We start from the raw sequence: 19475 nt of genomic DNA, 5'->3' as shown, positions 1-19475 counted from the left end.
TTGTGCACCAACAGTGGCACATATTAATTATTTCAGTCTGTTTACGTTATTTTCATTTTTCCAAGTGTTTTGTGCCCTGCACTGGGGTTGGATGGGCAAAATGAACGAATGCAAATTATCCAGAAGTTAAGAATTATGCTTATCCTTTCACCCCTTAAAATACCGATATAGCACTAGCCAGTGTGTCAGAGATTAAAATTAGCCTTGTCTGTGTTGCCAATGAAAGACAGCGGAATGTCAGATGATGCCAAACATGTAAACAAGCTCAGCCACGCCTAAAATATCTCCCACGCTAGATACAAGTGGAGAAAGTCATTCTGTAAGGCAGAGAAAGAGTCAGGCCAGCAGTTTGCATGTTTTTAATCATCTAAGGTAAGTCTTTTAGACAAGAGTGGAGAGATAAAACATTATGAATTGGAACATAATATAATACTTGAATATTCTTTTTGGAACTAACTTGTGACACTGCTTTTAGTCCTGTAATTTTATTTGCTATGGGACTAATGTTGAAGTCCCAGATGTAGAATTTACAGTATTTTTTGCACCATAAGACTCACTTTTTCCCCCAAAAAAATTGGAGGGAAAAGTGTGTGCGTCTTAAGGAGTGAATACTGCAAAAAATTCACACAAATGCCTCTAAATTCACACAAACGGCTCTAAAAACTAGGTGCGTCTTATGCTCGGGTGCGTCTTATGGAGCGAAAAATACGGTAGATGTTTTTATAAGTATTATTTACTCATGGTTAACGGTTTAGCTAATAAAATTGTAACTGTTCTATTGCATTACACATTACATTGTTGGATAGTATTAAAAATCAGTAATAATATTTTTTAAAATATTGTATACTTTATTTTCTTGGGGTACTCTGATTTACATAAACTGTCTGTTTGCTTGATTACCCCCATGGCTATGACTGTATAGAATTTTAAGAAAAATAATACAACTTTAATAATGAATTTTTTAATAAGAATTCTCATTCTTTTAATATGAATCCTCCTGTCTTTCCAGCTTCCTTGAATCCAAATACAGATTATATATGTCAATGAAATGTGTTATATTAGCTACATCTGAGTTTCACTATATGCCAAATTAGGCAATATGACATCCCTGGAGATGCCCCACCATTTTGAAGCAGTGAGTTCCCAACAGAGAACTTTTAAAAAAATGTGCTGTCAGTCCAATTGTAGTTGTGACCACCATGGAAGAGTGAGGAGAAGGGACTCCTGCCTCTGCCCCATGCTGTTTTTCCAACCCAAAACAGTGCCATGAGGTCATTATTTTAAACCAGCTGCAACCTACCATTGACTGTGTGGCTTGCTGGCAATTCCCCCATGACAGGCAGAGGTTGAAGCAGACAACCATCAGACAATGATGAAGCCACGCTCCCACCCTCCACCACATCCACATGCAGTAAATAAGGGAAGGAACACAGCTCAAACACCCCTTCAATGAACACCCCATCAAGGACTGTGATCAAGGGGAGCACCAGAGTGAAGACACACTGGAGAGCTCTGCAGATGCAGGTTCAAATCCTCTCCTGCATCTATGTTTCCTTTTGCCAACTGCACACACAGAAAAGGATACAAGTCCTCTTTGGCCACACTACCCAGCTGCCTCTGCAGGTCACTTGCCACAGACAAGGCTGATAGAACCCCACCACCACCTTGACCCTTCCCATACAAGTATGGGGGTCAGAAGGGGAGAGCCTGGCAAGAGGCTTACAGACACACGGCATAAGCAAGAAAACACACAACTGCAGTTTCACAATTAAACTCTCCCAAAGCTCACAGGAGAAAGGCATCCCTGTGGCAAACAGGAGCCGTTGGTTTCAGACCCCATTAAAGGAGGTGCTGGCAATAAAGTGATGTTTACTTCTGTGGTCAACAACAGGCTAATCAGCAGCCAAACAGAAGGGAGAATTCATACTAGAAACCCACATTTGTGAGGATAAAATGGGGGAGAGGAGAATGTTGTAAGCCACTTTGGGTTCCGTTTGGCAAGAAAAGTGAGGTATAAATGAATGAAAGCGTAAAATGTACTCTGACTTTCTTGATTAAAATTAGCTTCAAATTCCATTATATTTGCTGGATGCAGGTTTCTCTGCCCTTAGTCAGGCAGAACTCTGGATATGATGCTCAAATGAGATATGAGATTCTGAGAGGGAGAAATGCTGCTAGTAACTGAAGAACAACTGCAGGGCAGTTTCTTTTGTTTTGCAAACCACAGTAGCAGCTGTAGCAGGCAGGCTGTAGTCTCCACTGCAGAAAATTAATTCTTATTTTCAAACTGCAGGAGGATAGATAATTACAAGGAAAAGAAGTCTGGTTTGTGGAATTTTCTCTTAGCAAATTATCTTAATGGTGACACCCTCTGAGGCAGAAATCATGCAGTGTTTTAATTAATAATAATTAAAGTTGTGGCATATGCTGGAAATGAAATCAGGAAGGCTGCCAAATATTTGTTCATTCGTCTAATTTATTTGCTTAAATATGGCAAAGAAATTTTCCTCACAGACATATTTTAAAAGTTCTGCATGGCATGATCAGCTGATTATAACCATTCCATGGACAGGACAGAACTCCAAAAAATGTACATATTGAGATTGTTGAAGTGAACCTAAATTGGTATCTGATGAAAGAAAGCTTAAACTCTGGAGATCTTGTTAGTCTTTAAGGTGCTGCTGGACTCAAATCTTGTTCTTCTGTTGCTACCCACCTTAAATCAGGTGATCACATTTATAAACATCAAGACATTAGACATTGATTTTTCCCATCTAGATGTGTTGCTTTGTAGATCACATATTTTATCCAAAATTGATAGTAATTAACAGATCTTCTAAAAAATCCATCAGCCTGGTGGTTCTGCTGAGTATGCCTGAAATATACTGTTTCTGGAATCCTTGTATAAAGGGATGTGTATGATGTAATTCTCAGTTTTCCTTTTGTCACATACAAGGAGCCATTGATTTAATGAAAGTTCTTTATATCTGCTTTCAGAATATGTTGATAGCATTGCTTGGAACTGTAACTGAGTGAAAGCTTTCTTTAGGGAACAAAACTCTTCAGCAGGTTAGATTTTTTAAAAAGGGTATGAGGGATGTTTTAGGCGGTGATGCTAAGATCCTTTATTTGCATACTGCGTTGGGTCCAGCAGTCCATTTGTAGAAGGTGTTGACAGTTGTCAATCCTCCCTGCTATTTGCTGCTTTCCACACACACACTCCCCATAGTCTCTTCTCAGAACCTGTGTGGAATAATATGGGTTGGTGGGCTGCAGTGAAGAGGGGGAAGGGGACAACATTTCCCTTTCTGACTCTTCCAGAAATTTGTAACATATGAACAAGTATATACATAATGAAAGGGTCAGATCTTTTAATGAACAAATATAAAAATGCCTTATATTATTTTTTCCTTTCCAAACAGAATTATTTCCTTATTTGTTTTCAAGCCATTGAGCATTTACTTTCAAAACCTATTTTCTTGTACTCTGCTGCTGATAGCACAGCAGAACAGATTTTAAATAGGAAAGGGAAGGTCTACTGTTATTAATTCAAACTGTTTAACAGCTGCTGCTACTATTATTAACCAGCTATGTTGCCTGACTATTTTCTTAGCTGGTCATTAAAGAAACAAGTTGTCAAGTCTACTCACTTCTTAGTAGTTAGGAATCTACTTTTAATCATGTGTTGTTCAACTTTAAAAGTAAGCCAGATTGCTTGATAATTACTGAACAATATTGTAAACTTTCACTTAATGAACAGCACGGTGCCTTCGGTTCTTCAGAGTTCATCTGCAGACAGAAGGGTTTCCACTAGTGGAGCGCAACATTTTCACCTTCCCCCACCTATGGCAGTCTGAAATGCCTCCCCAGTATTGTTCTTGGGGGAGAGGGGATCCCCAGGAACAGGATGGGGGGGCATTACAGGCTGCAGTGGGAAGGAGAGGCAAAAACGTTGCAGAAATCCTTCCAGATTTAGAAAAAAGCTCTGGGGGATAGAAGCCATTGGGTTGGATCCAAGAATGATCTTGAAGGGCCTTATCAGCCCATGATTTCTGCAGCAATGCCACCCAAGCAGCAGCTCTCCTCATATAGTATCCCATGTTATTCCTGTGAGAGTCTCCCTGAATCTGAGGAACAGCTTTTTGAGTGGCACAGCGGCTGCCAAAGAGAGGGGGAAGTAAGAATGATCAGTTAAATGTGACTCACCATTTTTTAAAAATTCAGTCCATATATTACATATACAATTTTCTGTATAGCAGTAGAATTTTGTGTATGTGTGCCATCTGTCCACTTGTGGCAGGCATAACTCATCAAAAATAAAGATAAGAGTCTCAGTACTCGCCACCAGCTTTAAGATTATCACATGAGTTTCAGTGCCAAAATCTCTCAAAAACCAGTGTGCTGTACTATTTGTAATAGACATGATGATTGTCTATTTGTGGCAGGCCTTGTTTATTTTGTATTTATTTATTTATTTTGCTGTCAAGTCCCAGCCAACCTGGGGCAACCTCATGGAGTTTTCAAGGCAAGAGACATTCAGAAGTGGTTTACCATTGCCTGCCTTTGCATTGCTGATCCTGCTTAGCTTCCAAGATCTGACAGGATTGGGGTTAGCCAGATCAGGACATAGCCTATCAGAAAATAAAGCTTCAAGATTAGCCACCATCTTCAAGCTGATTGTGGGAGTTGCAGTGCCAAAAATGTAGGGAATTGGAACATCGTGGTCCAATTCGGGGCGGTCAAACTTGCTTACCATAAGAGCCACATAGAATAAATGCCAGATGTTTGAGATCTACAAGACATGAATGTCAGATGTTTGAGAGAAGGAAGGAAGGAAATAGGTGGGAGATGGAGGAGGGGAAGAGGTGGAAAGAAAGCAATTTTAACTTTAAATGCATTCTTCCAAGCCACCAGCTGGCTTGGAGAAGTGATTTAAAGAGATAAATGCCTTTTCCAAGTCAGCCAATGGGATGGTGAGGGCTTTGAGAGCCACACAGTATGTATGAAAGAGCCACATGTGGCTTCCGAGCCAGTTTGGCCACCCCTGGTCCAGATTATCTCCAGAAAATTCCTCTACTATTTGCAGTGGAAGGTAGAGCTAGCAGAGACAGGAAAGGTGGATAATCCTCTTATTTAAAAAACAAAGATGGTGTACTTAACATCTCTGAGCTACCTTCAAAACCTACTCCTTTCTCTGTGGCTGTGGGCTTCCTTAATCAATAGTTGTCCTGACAACCACTAAAACTCTTCCATGCATCTGTTTTTACAGACTTCTGCTGAGATCTAAATCTTCCTGCAAGTTAAAGTAAGCTTCAGCCACAGCTACAGAAGGAGAAGGGCAGGCTGTTTGAATGGTTTGTAAAGGAAATAAATAGAAGTGCCTAAGTCATACACATTTTCCTACACTTGCAATGGCCATTAAATATGTCAAGTGCTGTCCAAAAACCCTGCAATACTGATAGAGAAACAGCAAAAACTAAACTTTTGCAAGAATGTAGATATACAATGCTTAGAAACCATAGGATTGGAGGTTTTCAGAGAAATAACTATGAGAGAAGTCACAGTTTGTATTATCTGGGGACATCTAACAAACAGTTCCTGTTATTCCACATGGAATTAAATCTGATGAGTCTCAGGCCTGCATGATATGGTCATATTTTTGGAGTGCCATCCAAATACACTGCTTGAGCAAAAGCATGTGGATACAACTGCTTTCTTAATAAAACTAATTAAAATCCAAATGGTGTCTGTTTTAGCATTCCTCTGTGCTACTTGAATAGTTATTTGTTGTCAAACACAATGTATTGAAAATATGTATCATTATAGGAGAAAAATAAAGTCTATGCCATCAAAGATTTCAGGTTTTCACGGCTGGTAACATCATTAGGGTTTGTAGAATCTTTCGGGATCAAGTGCCGTGTTCTACTGGAGAAAGTTTTCCTTCCAGACGTTTCGTTCTCAGCTGCGGAGAACATCCTCAGTGGCGTTGCAGCCGGAGTAGGCGCCACACCACCTCAACAGGAACTACACCACCTCAAACAGTCACTGCAGGCCAATGGGTACTCCCAACAAGAAATTAGAAGAGCCCTCCATCCCAGGAGACCATTCACACCAAATCCCGAGCCACACACAAATGTGGGTACAGCCTTCCTGCCCTACATAAAATCTGTCACCGACCGCATTGGCAAAATTCTCAAACGCCATAATGTTGACACAGTCTTCAAGCCCACACAACAGATCCGCCACATGCTGCGCTCGGCCATAGATATGAGAGATCCACTTTCAACCCCTGGAGTCTACAAAATACCCTGCTCCTGTGGTGCAGTCTACATTGGCACTACCCAACGCAGTATCAACACCCGTCTCACCGAACACAAGAGACACTGTCGCTTGTTTCAGCCAGAAAAATCAGCTGTAGCTGAACATGCACTTCAAGAAGGAGACCACGTCATCCACTTTGAAAGAACTGAAGTCCTTTCTACGGTCTCACATTATCATACCTGCCTGAACAGAGAAGCTATTGAGATCTACAAACACCAGCACAATTTTAACAGAAAGGAAGAAGGCATTTTCATCCACCAATCTTGGTACCCAGCTCTGCAAAACACCCTACAGACTATAAATTGCAGAAAGTCTCAGAACAACCAGCAAATTCCACAGAACAATCAGCACAGTCAACAACCATCTTCCTTATCTTCAAACCCCTTCCAACCCTCCCAGCAATTAACACAGAACAATGGTCACATTCAACAGCCAGTTTCCTTATCACTACCCTTCCAGGAAGCCCCACCAAACAATGGGCACATCCACAAACCAATTGCTCTTTCATCACACCCCCTCCAGCCTAGAAATAGCAGCTCTCCGGCAGCCCTGGCCCCACTCAATGCACAGCAGCCAAGAAGGTCTGAGCGCCTGCTCCGGCTGCAACGCCACTGAGGATGTTCTCCGCAGCTGAGAACGAAACGTCTGGAAGGAAAACTTTCTCCAGTAGAACACGGCACTTGATCCCGAAAGATTCTACAAACCCTAAAGTCTATGCCACCTTTGGTGTTAGCCTGCAGAGTATACAGGGCAGTGGCCATATAATTAATTATTGCAGGCGCAGCTTGTGTCAAGGTGGGTGGGTGGAGTGAGCAGATGCCAGCCGCTAGTAAATAAAAAATAGTGATGATCCAGCCATCTGAAATGTTCTCATATGTGAAATTAGATTTTATATATTTTGGCTACCATTTCAGTACAAATGTTTAAGGTGATGTTTAGAGTAAACTAAATAGCAACCAGTAGCAAAAGATAATAATCCTAGAATTGCTGGCAAGAGCCCCATTTTAGAATGCTCTTTTTTCAGCATTATGATTTCCGGTGCAATTTGAAGTATGATTTCACTTTCATCACCAGTTATCATAAATAATGAGAGAAGCTGAAAATTGTTGTTATTTCTTCATGTCTATCAATATAGATAAATTTAAGAATGGAAAAATGTTTTTGAAATATGAATCCCATAATACTGCTTGAGTATTAAGGCAAAACTGTGTTTGAAATATGACACAAACCAGCAAAAATGATTTTCAGTGTTCAAATCAATTTGTTATGTTCTTTTGCGAATGGTTCTATATCTATAAAATGAATCTTTCCATTCTTTCCCTTCCCACTACAAACCAGTTGTTCTCAAAATAGTTTCTGGAAGTTGGGAGATCCTTGAGTAGAGTTACTAACCTTCAGATGGTGGCTGGAGATCCCCCAGAATCCCCTGGTCTCCAGCTGTCAGAGATGGAGAAAATGCCTCCTTTGGAGGTTGATCTTTATGGCATTATACCATTCTGAAATCCATCCCTTCCCCAAACCTCACCACCCCCTGGGCTCCACCCAAAAAACTCCATGAATATCCCAACCCAGAGCTAGCAACTATACTCTTGAGGACAGCATGGCTTTGCATTCTGGGAGTCTGCACTGGGAAGGGGAAACTGAAGGAAAATTCCCTTCCCTTGAGTGAGCAGAAAAGCCCTTTCTGCTCAGTGAAGAAGGACTTTGGATCTAACCCATAATTTCATGATTATCTCGTTTGCTTTCTTCTGCAGATGGTACGGGAACAATACATAACAACAACATCAGGTACTAACCTAGAGAGACCAGAAACGCAATATATCTACAATGTTGGCATTTATGGCTGGAGAAAGCGTTGCCTTTATCTATTTGTCCTCTTCCTGATCATCATCCTAGTAGTGAATTTTGCTTTGATGATTTGGATTCTTAAAGTGATGTGGTTTTCTCCAGTAAGTGTACTTTTCTCTTAATCATGTTCATTTCAGTCATGCTTATTTAGTAGTAAATCCAGTTTATTTCTCTTAGAGTGTACATACTACTTTTACATTTATGGTCAGTCATGAAAGACACAAAAAACAATTTAAACAGTCACAGTCTAAAACACTTTGTGAATAGTGTGAGATGTCTTACAACCTGAGTAAAAGCATAATGATCCCTAGCCAGATAAAATAGTTTTCTTCAGAAAGCCATTACAAAAAGGCAGTAGTTTATAATCATTTCAATAAGAAATATAGTGCGGAGACAGGATATGAGTGCTTCTATTCTTATTACAGATTGGAATGGGATACTTATATGTTGAAAGTGAAGGCGTTCGTCTAGAGGGAGAGTCAGAATTTTTATATCCTTTGTATGCCAAAGAAGTTCACTCTAGGAAGGTAAGAGAAACAACAATACTGTGCTCACCTAGATAGGAGCAGGCCCCACTGGATTCACTGGTACTTACTTCTGAAGGATTAGACCGTAAATCAGGAAAATCCAAGGCTCAACTAAAAAGGAATACGGTTTGTGTGTCAAAAATGAGAATGAATATTTCTGATTGATAAATTTATCTGATAATGTTATATAGGCTAACTCTGGAGCTGAACTTAAAACTAACACCTATAATGAATCCTGTGTTACATAAAGTTTTTTTCAGCTGCTCAGAACTTGTATGAGTGTGAGGCGTATATGAGTGTCTCCTTCATACATCTGATGAAAGTGAGCACACAAACGGTGCAATAAATTTGTTCATATGTAAGATGACAGAAGATGTTGTTTGGTCTTTGTTTGTTGCTGGGGTAGGGTTGTTGTTGTTTTGCTACAGCACTTTGGCATGGTACCTATCACTGTAGAATTTCTGTCTCCCCTACTTTCCCCTTTCTTCATTCTAGCAAGAATTATTTGGCCCTACGAATAAATTAGCCTGCTAGTAAATTAGAGATGGGATGAAATATTCAGAAACCAAGTATGATCCTGTGATAAACCTTGTAGTGGGCTCTGCTGCCAGTGAAGGAGCTGATAGTTTAAGTTCAAACAGACAAAATGGGCACAGTTAAGTAGTGGAGGTGTATGTGGGGGTGGGAATTAAAATGTCAACAGTGCAGCACTGCAGGAAGACAAAAGATCATAGATGGCAAAGGGTGATGGGAAGAACACACCATACATGTTAAGGGATTCCAGAGTACACAGCAAAGAAGCTCAGCAATGCAGCCAAAACCATAGGCTGAGCGACATCTAATATCTCCTTCTTAACCTCTTCTTAATTCTCCAGGACTCATCACTGCTTTTACAATCTACTCATAATGTTACTCTAAATGCACGCAATTCTGATGGAAATGTTACAGGCAGATTAAGCATAGGTAGGTATAATCTGTGTTTCTTCTATTTGAATTTGAAAGCTTTGAATATGCAGAGTTACACTAATTGTGGTGTGACAGCCTATCTAGTCCCAGAGTACAAAACCTTTAGATATTGAGAATAAATTTGTACAGATTGGCAGCAAAACAATTGGTACTTCTGACTTTACTCTTGGATGAATCAAAAGCTGAGTTTTTTGCTTTTATTATTCTGATTTTCCCAAGCAGTTTTATTCTTAAAGTTAACATGCACACCAATGCCCAATAATGATACCCATTTTCATACGTTACTTGTAATACATGGACGCTGAAATATATATACATTATATAACTAATGGCATGTGACAGACTGCACTTTTAAAAGCTTAAAAATGCAGTACAAACAGGTAAAGGACGGTGGAGCATTAATTTTTCACAGAGCCAGGGAACCTTGAGTGAGTTTGTTCCAAGAGATCTGATTGGTTAGCATCAGCTGAGCAGAGAAAGACGTCTGAACTGGAAACTGAGGAGAGAGTCAGATTTCTTCCTTGAGTGAGTTGAGTCTGATTTCAGCCTTTGCTGAGAGCAGTTTAACACAGAGAACTGGGAGAAAATTGACCAAAAAGTTTGGGAAGTAGGCAAAAATTCCCGTTTGGGCCAAAGAAAGGGGATTGATCTTCAAATGAGAGGAGAATTTCCTTATTCAGTCTAAACAGGGAGTTAGCTCTGAAGAGTGGAGAGATCCTTGGTCTAATGTGGTAAGAAACTGCCTTTAGAGACCTTAAGAGTCAGTTAAAAATACTGGTATTTCAAGAGAAGAGATTTGGGTGCCTGAAAGAGTATACCAGCCTTCTGGAAACCAAGAGTCAGAGAATACTCAAAGAAAGTGTGCTGGAGTGTTTGGAAAACACTGGAACAAATGCCTCTCAATATAAAGATTTTAAATAACATTTAATAGCTTAAGAAACTCTCATTAGCCTGAAACATAAGAACTAAAGTCTGTGCATATACTGGTTTTACCTCAGTAGTATCTATATTGAGTTACCTCAGAAATTTTACCCCTTTCCCTTCTAAGCTGAATAAAATATTTTGTTAATTTAGAATATAAAAACTTTTCTAGTGCCATTTAAGTTGTATAAATTAAAGGGGGCTCCCATTCCTTCCCTCAGGTTCCTAGGCTGAGTAAATGGTCAAAGTATTGTACTGTGGTAGGGTGGGACAGCCAGAATTCAGGAAAGAAGAAAACAAACAACCAGGGTGGCTCAGTCACAAAAAGGAAAGAAAAATCAAGGGAAAATCTTGCCTCTGGGAGAGGGAAGTGAAAAGGGGCACCATTAAGAAACCTGGAATGTTACCATAGAAATAAAGGGCTGTATCCTTCCCTCTCTTTCCATATGGACAGTTCAGCTGTACACATACATTTTGAGTACAGGATACAGAATAGATGATTCCCAAACTATTTTCTTTGCCTGTTGGTATTCTACGTTTTCTGCTAATTAAATCAAGAAATTCAGAGCATGAGCAAATGTGCATCTAAATTTAGAATATTATCATCTTGTCGACAAGGCACATTTGTAGATGAAGAAGATATAAATGATCAGTGTTTTATTTTCAATATGCTTTCTAGGTTCTGACATGGTAGAAGTCCATGGTCAGCAGTTTCAGATCAACTCCATGAATTTTGATGGAAAGACTCTTTTTACAGTGAATGAAAATGAAGTCGCCATTGGTACAGATAAACTTCGAGTCACAGGTTTGCATGCAAGTCTTTGAAACAGCACAAAATATTTCTTAGGAAGTATTAAAAACTTCTTTCTGAAAGTAAAGTACAATTGCTTCTGCAGGCAACAAGCAATCAGTATTGATTATATAATCAATACATTGCTCATAAACTTAATGTGACATCTTCGGGGATATGTGCTGATTCTTATTTTATTGTAATATAGTTAGCCATTCAGTGTCCTTAGAATTAAAATCTGTGTTGATGTATTTGTTTTAGTATGATGAAGTAGTTGGTAATAGCAGCTTGACTATCACTTGATTAAACTTCGGTAAGCTAGCTGACATCCATAGGAATGATAATTAGCTCCTCGGACTTAATCTGCAGCAGTATATCTCCGTATGCTTTACATCCTTGCATTGGTATAGCTGTTACTAGCTGTGATCACACATATTAAATAATGCACTTTTAACCCACTTTCAGTGCACTTTCTAACTGGATTTGGCTGTGTGAACTGGCAAAATCCAGTTGGAAAGTGCATTTAAAGTGGGTTGAAAGTGCATTATTTAGTGTGTGTGATCACAGCCACTGTGTCCCATCCGAAGAACTTCAGGACCAGAACTTCTGGGAACCCAGCACATTCAAATTAAGATCTGAATATTATTCGTATATGTGACAATCCAGAGTGTGGATTTTTCATTGTATTTACATGGACTGGAGAGCCATGATTGGCAAAAACTTCCCAACATGATATATCAAGTGTATATGTAGTAGGAAACCCATGCGTAGGCTAATCATACATTTACAACCTCGGTATGATTTTAATGCTAAACCTTGATGGAAGTGCCTTAAAAGTAAGAAGCTGGTACCAAGTGAAGCAGATTTTAGGGTGTTTATAATACAGTATAGATCCTGAAAATGACTGGCCCTATATTTATTAACATATTTCAGGGTAGTTCAAAAACCTGAAGGATTTTTTGTTTTGTTTTGTTTTAATTTGACTGTGGCTTAGATCCCATGGAGAATTCCCACAGATGGAACATCTTCCACCTGCAGCTTCACTTTGGATCAGCATTTCAGGGGGCACTTTGGCCTGCAGAAAAGGAAGCAAGAACATTGTGCTCCATGGGTAGAAATTGTTCTGTCCATGGAAATGCTTTGTTGGATCCAAGCCCAATCTGTTACTCTCCTTTCCTGTGATTAGAGCAGTTGGCTATTGGAGAGAAAGGTTAGACAATCAGCTCTCTTTGACATCACATGCTGAGAATGTATGTATTTTCTGTAATATTTTATTCCTACCTTTCAGGACCAGAAGGGGCCATTTGTGAACATTCTGTGGAAACACCACTTATCAGAGCAGAAGATTTTAATAAAGAGCTTAGGTAAGAATATGTGTCAGAAGTAGCTACGCTTGTTATAGCATTCAGAATATCTAGTCAGTCGCCCATGGGCTGTATTAGCCACATTTGTTTAGTATAACCAAGTGATACATAGTGGCTTAGAGACAGAAATACATATCAGGAAGTCTCCATTTTAAATCTAACCTCTGCAATAAACTCAGCAGACAGGCTATCAGCCTCAGCACCTCAGTACATCTGCAATATGGATATAATACTGTCCCGCTTTACAGGGTTGTTATAAGGAGTGCAACAAAATAATGTGAGCAAAACATTTTGAACACGCAAAAGCTCTCTGTAAATTTTAGCACTGAATTATTTTTATTAGATTTTTGGACTAAAGACCTGAGATCAATTTCCCATTCCACCCATGGAGGATTATTGGGTCACCGTGTGCCAGTCACACATTCTCAACCTAACCAACTCAGAGGGTGGTTGTGAGGATAAAATGGAGGACAGGAGGACAATATAGGCCTCTTTTGGTCCCTTTTGGGAAGAAAGATGGGGTATAAAAGGAGGAAATAAATAGAAATAAATAAATGTCTAATGGTGGAAATTTAATTTGAAATATTGTCAATTGTGTTCAACTCAAGGCTGCTGTATCCATTTAATCAGATTATATAGTAAAATAGGTCAGTGAGAAATCTGAGGGCAATGTTGAGTCATTGCTGTATTTCAGGAGGGATTCCTAATATTTCATCTCACTTCCTGCGCTTAATAGTATAACACTAGAACTAAAAAGCTTTTTAAAGTCATCAAGAGTTATTGGTTAATTTTTTAGTCTTATTATTATCAATGCAGGGTGGTCAAAGGATAACCTGAATATCTGTATAAACTCACAAGATAATTTAGTATTGTTTTAAGATACTGGAAGAATTTTGCTTGGTGCTACTGGAGATTACAACAAAAATGGATTTGCTGCTGAAAATAGCAATAGCCTTATCTCTCCTGCTGATAATGTAAAGAATTAAGATCATGTGAATTTCCGTGCACTCACACTACATCATTGACTGGCTCAGAGGGGGTAAAGTGTCATCATGTCAGACATTTCTGTAATCAGGAGAATTCTGCGGCTCAGTGGTATAGCATCTGCTTGGGATGCAGAAGGTCCTGTGTTCTATCCCCAGCATCTCCAACTAAAAGGTATAAGGTGCTGGTTATTACCTTTAAAGCCCTATATGGCCGAGGACCTGCCTACCTCAGGGACCGCCTCTCCCCATATATCCCCAGGAGAGCGTTAAGATCTAGCTCCCAAAACCTCCTACAAATCCCTGGGCCAAGAGAGGCTAGAATGAAGATAACTCGGGAGCAAGCCTTCTCATTAGTGGCCCCGCGCTGGTGGAATCAACTCCCAGAGGGGGTGCGAGCCCTGCGGGACCTGAACCAGTTCCGCAGGGCTTGCAAAACCTCTCTTTTCCAACTCGCATTTGAATTAGGACCAGACTAACTTGATAAAATCATTCTAACTCTAGCCATCTTATGTTGTAACTGAAGCTGATAATATGTAATTGTGACATCAGAAATTATAGCACCTATTTTTATGTATTTTAATCTATATATGTAATTGTATTGTATTCATAATGTTTATCTGCTTTTAATTGAATCATGACGCAGTCATGTCTGTGAGCCGCCCTGAGCCCGCCTTTTGGTGGGGGAGGGCGGGATATAAAAATAAAATTTATTTATTTATTTATTTATAAAAGGCTCTGGTTTTAGATGGTATGAAAGAGCTACACCTGAGACTCTAGAAAGCTACTGCCTGTTTAAATAGATAATATTGACAATACTGAACTTGACAGACCAATGATCTGATTCAGTATAAGGCAGCTTCAGGTGTTCATAATGTGAAGTTACCATCTCAGTGACAAACCTGCATTTGTCATTAAGTCTAGTTCTGCTCATAGAGCATGGGAGTTCAGCAGACAGTGTGATATTAGAGGATTTTCATCTGAATTGACAAGTGTACCTCTAAATGTTAAGCTTCTGCTGTTTCAAAATTTTCTGCTGAAATTCAGAAACACTGCAAAGCTAGGCTGTGATCAGAGTTTCATATCCCTCTGTTATCAGGGCTATTTGTGTCAAGGGTGAGGCAGCAGTGTGGCAGGTCAGCCTCATGCTTCCGACAATTTCTCTTGTGTGCATTGTGCGGCTGTCATTGTAGCGCTTGAGTGGCTCATTCCTAACAGCACATCAGAGCATAAAGCTCACACAAAGGCCTTTTCTCTTGCCTGGTATTTTGACCTTAAAGCTAGTGTTGGTTTTCATGAAAGACTGGTTTATTAAGAAAGAGTTTATTGTGGAAATGTCCAAGAAATAGAAAGAAAAGGAGGTTTACTCCCACATTGCTCATTATAGTGGTCATTTTTTTTTAAAAAAAACCATTGCATTTACAATGCCATCTTAAACAGAGTTCAGTTATTTCAATGCATTTGAAGGATGTAATCCTGTTTAGGATTGCACTGCAGTAATTAGACAGGACTGAGTGAGCTCCTCTTGGCCATTTGGACTCTTTACAGTCTTTGTGTTCAACTAAAGGCAGCTTTGCTTATGCAGTCCTGCTTCTGCTTAATGTACATAGTTCAGGCAATGGGTGTAGGGATGCCAGGCCTCTTCCTGCAACCTCAGGAGATTTCTGCCATGGGGCCTGAAGAGGACAATGTCTGACATGGAAGTGACGTCATTTCCAGATGATGTTTTAGAAATCCCTCCAAGTAGCTATGGTAAAACTGTAGAGATTAGGGTGATTCCAGGAGCATAACTTGAAAATTACAGCACTCCCCAGTTAGATGCCACCATGAAATCAGTGGTAGGAGGAAGTGAACATGGCAGCAAGAGATCACCTATGGAAATGAATACTTGGTGTGCCTAAATGCGTGCATATGATGCTGCCCCTCATGAATATCTGAAACTGCATACTTTCAGCCTGCAGAAGTGCCCTAAGGTTATCCTTTTTGCTGTTGACAAATGGCATTTTCTATTTAAAGGAATATAATGAACATCACAGGCATACTTTGCATATGTATAGATTTTTTAAATCAATAGATTCCAATCATAAAAAATAAGCCAAGTAACTGAACTCAGTTTGGTGTGGTCTGGAATGCAAACCAGTCTCATGCACACACCTTGTCCAATTATTGTAGCCATTTATGCTGCATTGTGAAGTCTTGGGACTGGATGTGCAAACAGATTTATTTGGATTCCAGCCAGAATCAATGCAAACTAGGAGTGGGTGATAATCTTCAAAAAGGAAATACCTAATATGAGTTAATTCTGTGTGTAATAGTCATACCTAACAGCAAACTCAAACCTTTTTTGAATCTGTAAAAAGAAAATGCTAGTTTTAGAAGTTACTGTTTCCAAATTCAGATTTCTTAAATATGTATCTCCTGTTAAAATGTAAGCATGTTCCTAATACTTTTTCCGATATCAGTAGGCCTCAAAACATAAAAGTTGGCTTTCTGTTGCATTTTAAAAGTATATTAGGCTTACATTGCAAACAGACTGAAAGATCCATAGTCCTTTTCTGCCATCTTGTGGTACTACAGATTTTCAAAGTTTTCTCACAGCAAATGCCTGGTGGACTGATAATTTATCTGAGGAATTATTTTGATGAACAGAATTAGCAGTATTGCTAGGGTTCCTTCTCTCTTTTTCAGATACATTTAGACTGCAAGATCATTTAGATAACAATCCTTAAGGAATGAGTTATCTGGAACTAGTGATGGTGACACCCCCCCCCCCAAAAAAAAATTAAAAGCTCAAGCTGCTGAACAGAGACATCATTGCCCTCTTTAGGAATTTGCTGCCAGGCTATAATTCCAAATACTTACTTGGGAGTCATTGTTCAAAACATTATCTCTTGCACTGAACACTACATATTCTTCCATAGATAATAGGAAATCATTCTCTGCGTGTGTAACACCCTGTCTTTGTGGGGGGGGAGTCTTTTCCTTCCATCATCAGACATGAGGCTGCCATATCCTGAAACAGACTATTGGTCTATCAAGGTCAGTGTTGTCTACTCAGACTGGCAGAAGCTCTCCAGGATCTCAGGTCTCTCACATGGCCTACTAACTGATCTTTTCAACTGGAGATGCTGGGGATTGAACCTGGGAGCTTTTGCATGCCAAGCAGATGCTCTAATACTGAGACACAAACCCTTTATAACAAGAGAAACTAGAAATGAAGGTGGCAAACAACACCTCCAAGTCAAGGTTTGGAAATCAACATTCTGGGACAAAGATGAGAAATAATCATGCCTTTCAGTAACTGCTGGACCCCTTGATCCCAGTAAAGGTGAGTTTCACAGACCTCTGGCGGATGTCAACAGCCAAATAGATATTGCATGCAATCAGGGATGGAGGCCTCTTGGAGTTTGTGTGGTTTTCTTCTACTTCATCTCTTTAGCAACCCAAAGAAATACCTTCATATCCCCAAGGCATTATTATACCTGTAGGAATTAAATATGACAGTACCAAGAGAATGTTTTTAGAAGGGTCTTCTGACTTCTTCACTGTCCTTAAGTCAGGGGACCAGAGAGTGACATTTGTCTTCCAAAGAGTCAACACATTCTTGGAGAAGAACCACTTCAAAATGCTAACCTCAGGAATAGAAAATTAACGAAGTAAGGATCTCCTTTACTGAGATGTTCTTCTTTTACCGAGATGTTACTTTTTCTAACTGCTTTCAGGCTAGAATCTCCAACTCGGTCTCTCAGCATGGATGCTCCACGAGGGATTCATATTAAAACACAAACTGGGAATATTGAGGGTCTGTCTAATCTGGATATCAAATTACACAGTAGTGATGGCACGGTGAGAACTCAAAAGACTTTGTTAACTACTGGTATTTAAAGTGATTTTTAAATGTACTACCGCCATATTTTTTCTAGTTTTAACGAACATGAAATAATGTTTCTGAAAGTAAAGCAGTTTTGGACTGGTCCCAAAGGGTTGAATGATTATTTGAATTTTCTCAGATTCTCTTATATGTCAAGTATCTAATGCTAAGTCTAGATCTCAGAACGTAGATCAGAATATCCATGTGCTGTGGTCTGGTATAACTAAGATAGCTTTTTATACAAACCTGTGTGAATCCCCGTTTCTGTAATAGTATGCCAGGTCACTCTCATGTTTTAGAAATTCTTGGTATGATTCATAAATATGTGGGAGGACTAATAGTAGTCATGTTACCATGTAGTGAACACCTTTGAGTCAGTAAACATTTATTTAAGTGTCCTGAGATATATACCAGTTGACTTTGATTCATGCCTGGTGATCTTTAGATTTGACAATTCTCCACATAGTATCCATGTACAATATCTGAATTTGAAAAACCCAGTTCAGTATTGATGGGATATGAAAGGCTTTGTTCAAGCAGCAAGTCTTCTTTTGGGTCAGACATCAAATGAACAAAGAGCCCACTCTAGTTAAGTGCAGTTCAGACCTTTCCTCTGGACACTAGTTTTAGAGGGTAGCCATGTTGATCCACAGCAGAACAGTGAAATTCAAGCCCCATAGCACCTTGGAGACCAATAAGATTTCAAGGTATAAACTTTTGAGAATCAAAGCTCCCTTCATTTGACAAAGGAAGTTTTAACTCTCGAAAGCTTACATCCCCAAAAGCTTTACCTGTAAGATGTTATTGGGCTCGACAAGCTGTTCCTTTGAATGTGGTTTCTTCTATTTTGAAATATATTTATCTGGCTAATTAAAACTTGTTGTTGTAACTTATTATTTTCTGAGTTTTCATTTACAAGCTGAATTTGAAGTTTCCCTTAATTTGCATAGCAGGGTACTTGTTTGGGTTCTGCTCTATATGTATCAATTTTTAATCGTTTAATATAGAGTCTTTTAAAACGTCTTGCTTGATTGGCATTCCTTCTGCTGCAGGCTGAAATTGGTTCAGAGACACGTCTGGCATATACCTGACAATTTTTTAAATGTTGCAGCTGAGTTATTTGCTGTGTAACAAATCCATTTTGGTGTGCGTGCTTTTCTTCCATGCAGCTTATACTTGATGCTCAGACTGTGCGATTGCCCCATTTGCCTGAAGGAACAAGCGAAGAACCTCACAGCTCTCAAGAACTCTATGAGGTCTGTGTTTGCCCAGATGGAAAACTTTACTTGTCTGTGGCTGATGTGGATTCTACTTGTCAAGAATATAGTCGTGTCTGTCAATAAACAACTACATATACTGCAACTTTTCTGACCATTTTTGCTACATATTTGAGTACTGAGAAGCAGGTTATTATGGGCAGCAAAAACATAAGAACATAAGAGAAGCCATAATGGATCAGGCCAATGGCCCATCCAGTCCAACACTCTGTGTCACACAGTGGCCCAAAAAATTATATATATATACACACGCACACACATACATATACACACTATGACTAATAGCCACTGATGGACCTCTGCTCCATATTTTTATCTAACCCCCTCTTGAAGTTGGCTATGCTTGTAGCCACCACTACATCCTGTGGCAGTGAATTCCACATGTTAATCACCCTTTGGGTGAAGAAGTACCTCCTTTTATCCGTTCTAACCCGACTGCTCAGCTATTTCATTGAATGCCCACGAGTTCTTATATTGTGAGAAAGGGAGAAAAGTACTTCTTTCTCTACCTTCTCCATCCCATGCATAATCTTGTAAATCTCTATCATGTCACCCCGCAGTTGATGTTTCTCCAAGCTAAAGAGCACCAAGTGTTTTAACCTTTCTT

At 39.4% G+C, this 19475-nt stretch overlaps 1 protein-coding gene across 1 annotated transcript; it reads left to right on the top strand.

Annotated features, from left to right (window-relative positions):
- Positions 1-214: 214 nt before the first annotated feature.
- SGCG (sarcoglycan gamma) lies at positions 215-18953 on the top strand. The gene is made up of 8 exons (XM_060234789.1): positions 215-372; positions 8076-8270; positions 8595-8696; positions 9572-9659; positions 11263-11388; positions 12662-12737; positions 17443-17566; positions 18761-18953. The coding sequence occupies exons 2-8, from the start codon at positions 8076-8078 to the stop codon at positions 18932-18934; spliced, it is 885 nt and encodes a 294-aa protein (XP_060090772.1). The 5' UTR covers positions 215-372; the 3' UTR covers positions 18935-18953.
- The last annotated feature ends 522 nt before the right edge of the window (positions 18954-19475 follow it).

The sequence above is a fragment of the Heteronotia binoei genome, chromosome 3 (genome assembly GCF_032191835.1).
Source record: "Heteronotia binoei isolate CCM8104 ecotype False Entrance Well chromosome 3, APGP_CSIRO_Hbin_v1, whole genome shotgun sequence".
Lineage (NCBI taxonomy): Eukaryota > Metazoa > Chordata > Lepidosauria > Squamata > Gekkonidae > Heteronotia > Heteronotia binoei.
The sequence above is the reverse complement of the archived record's forward strand: the minus strand, read 5'-3'. Positions and strand labels throughout refer to the sequence as shown.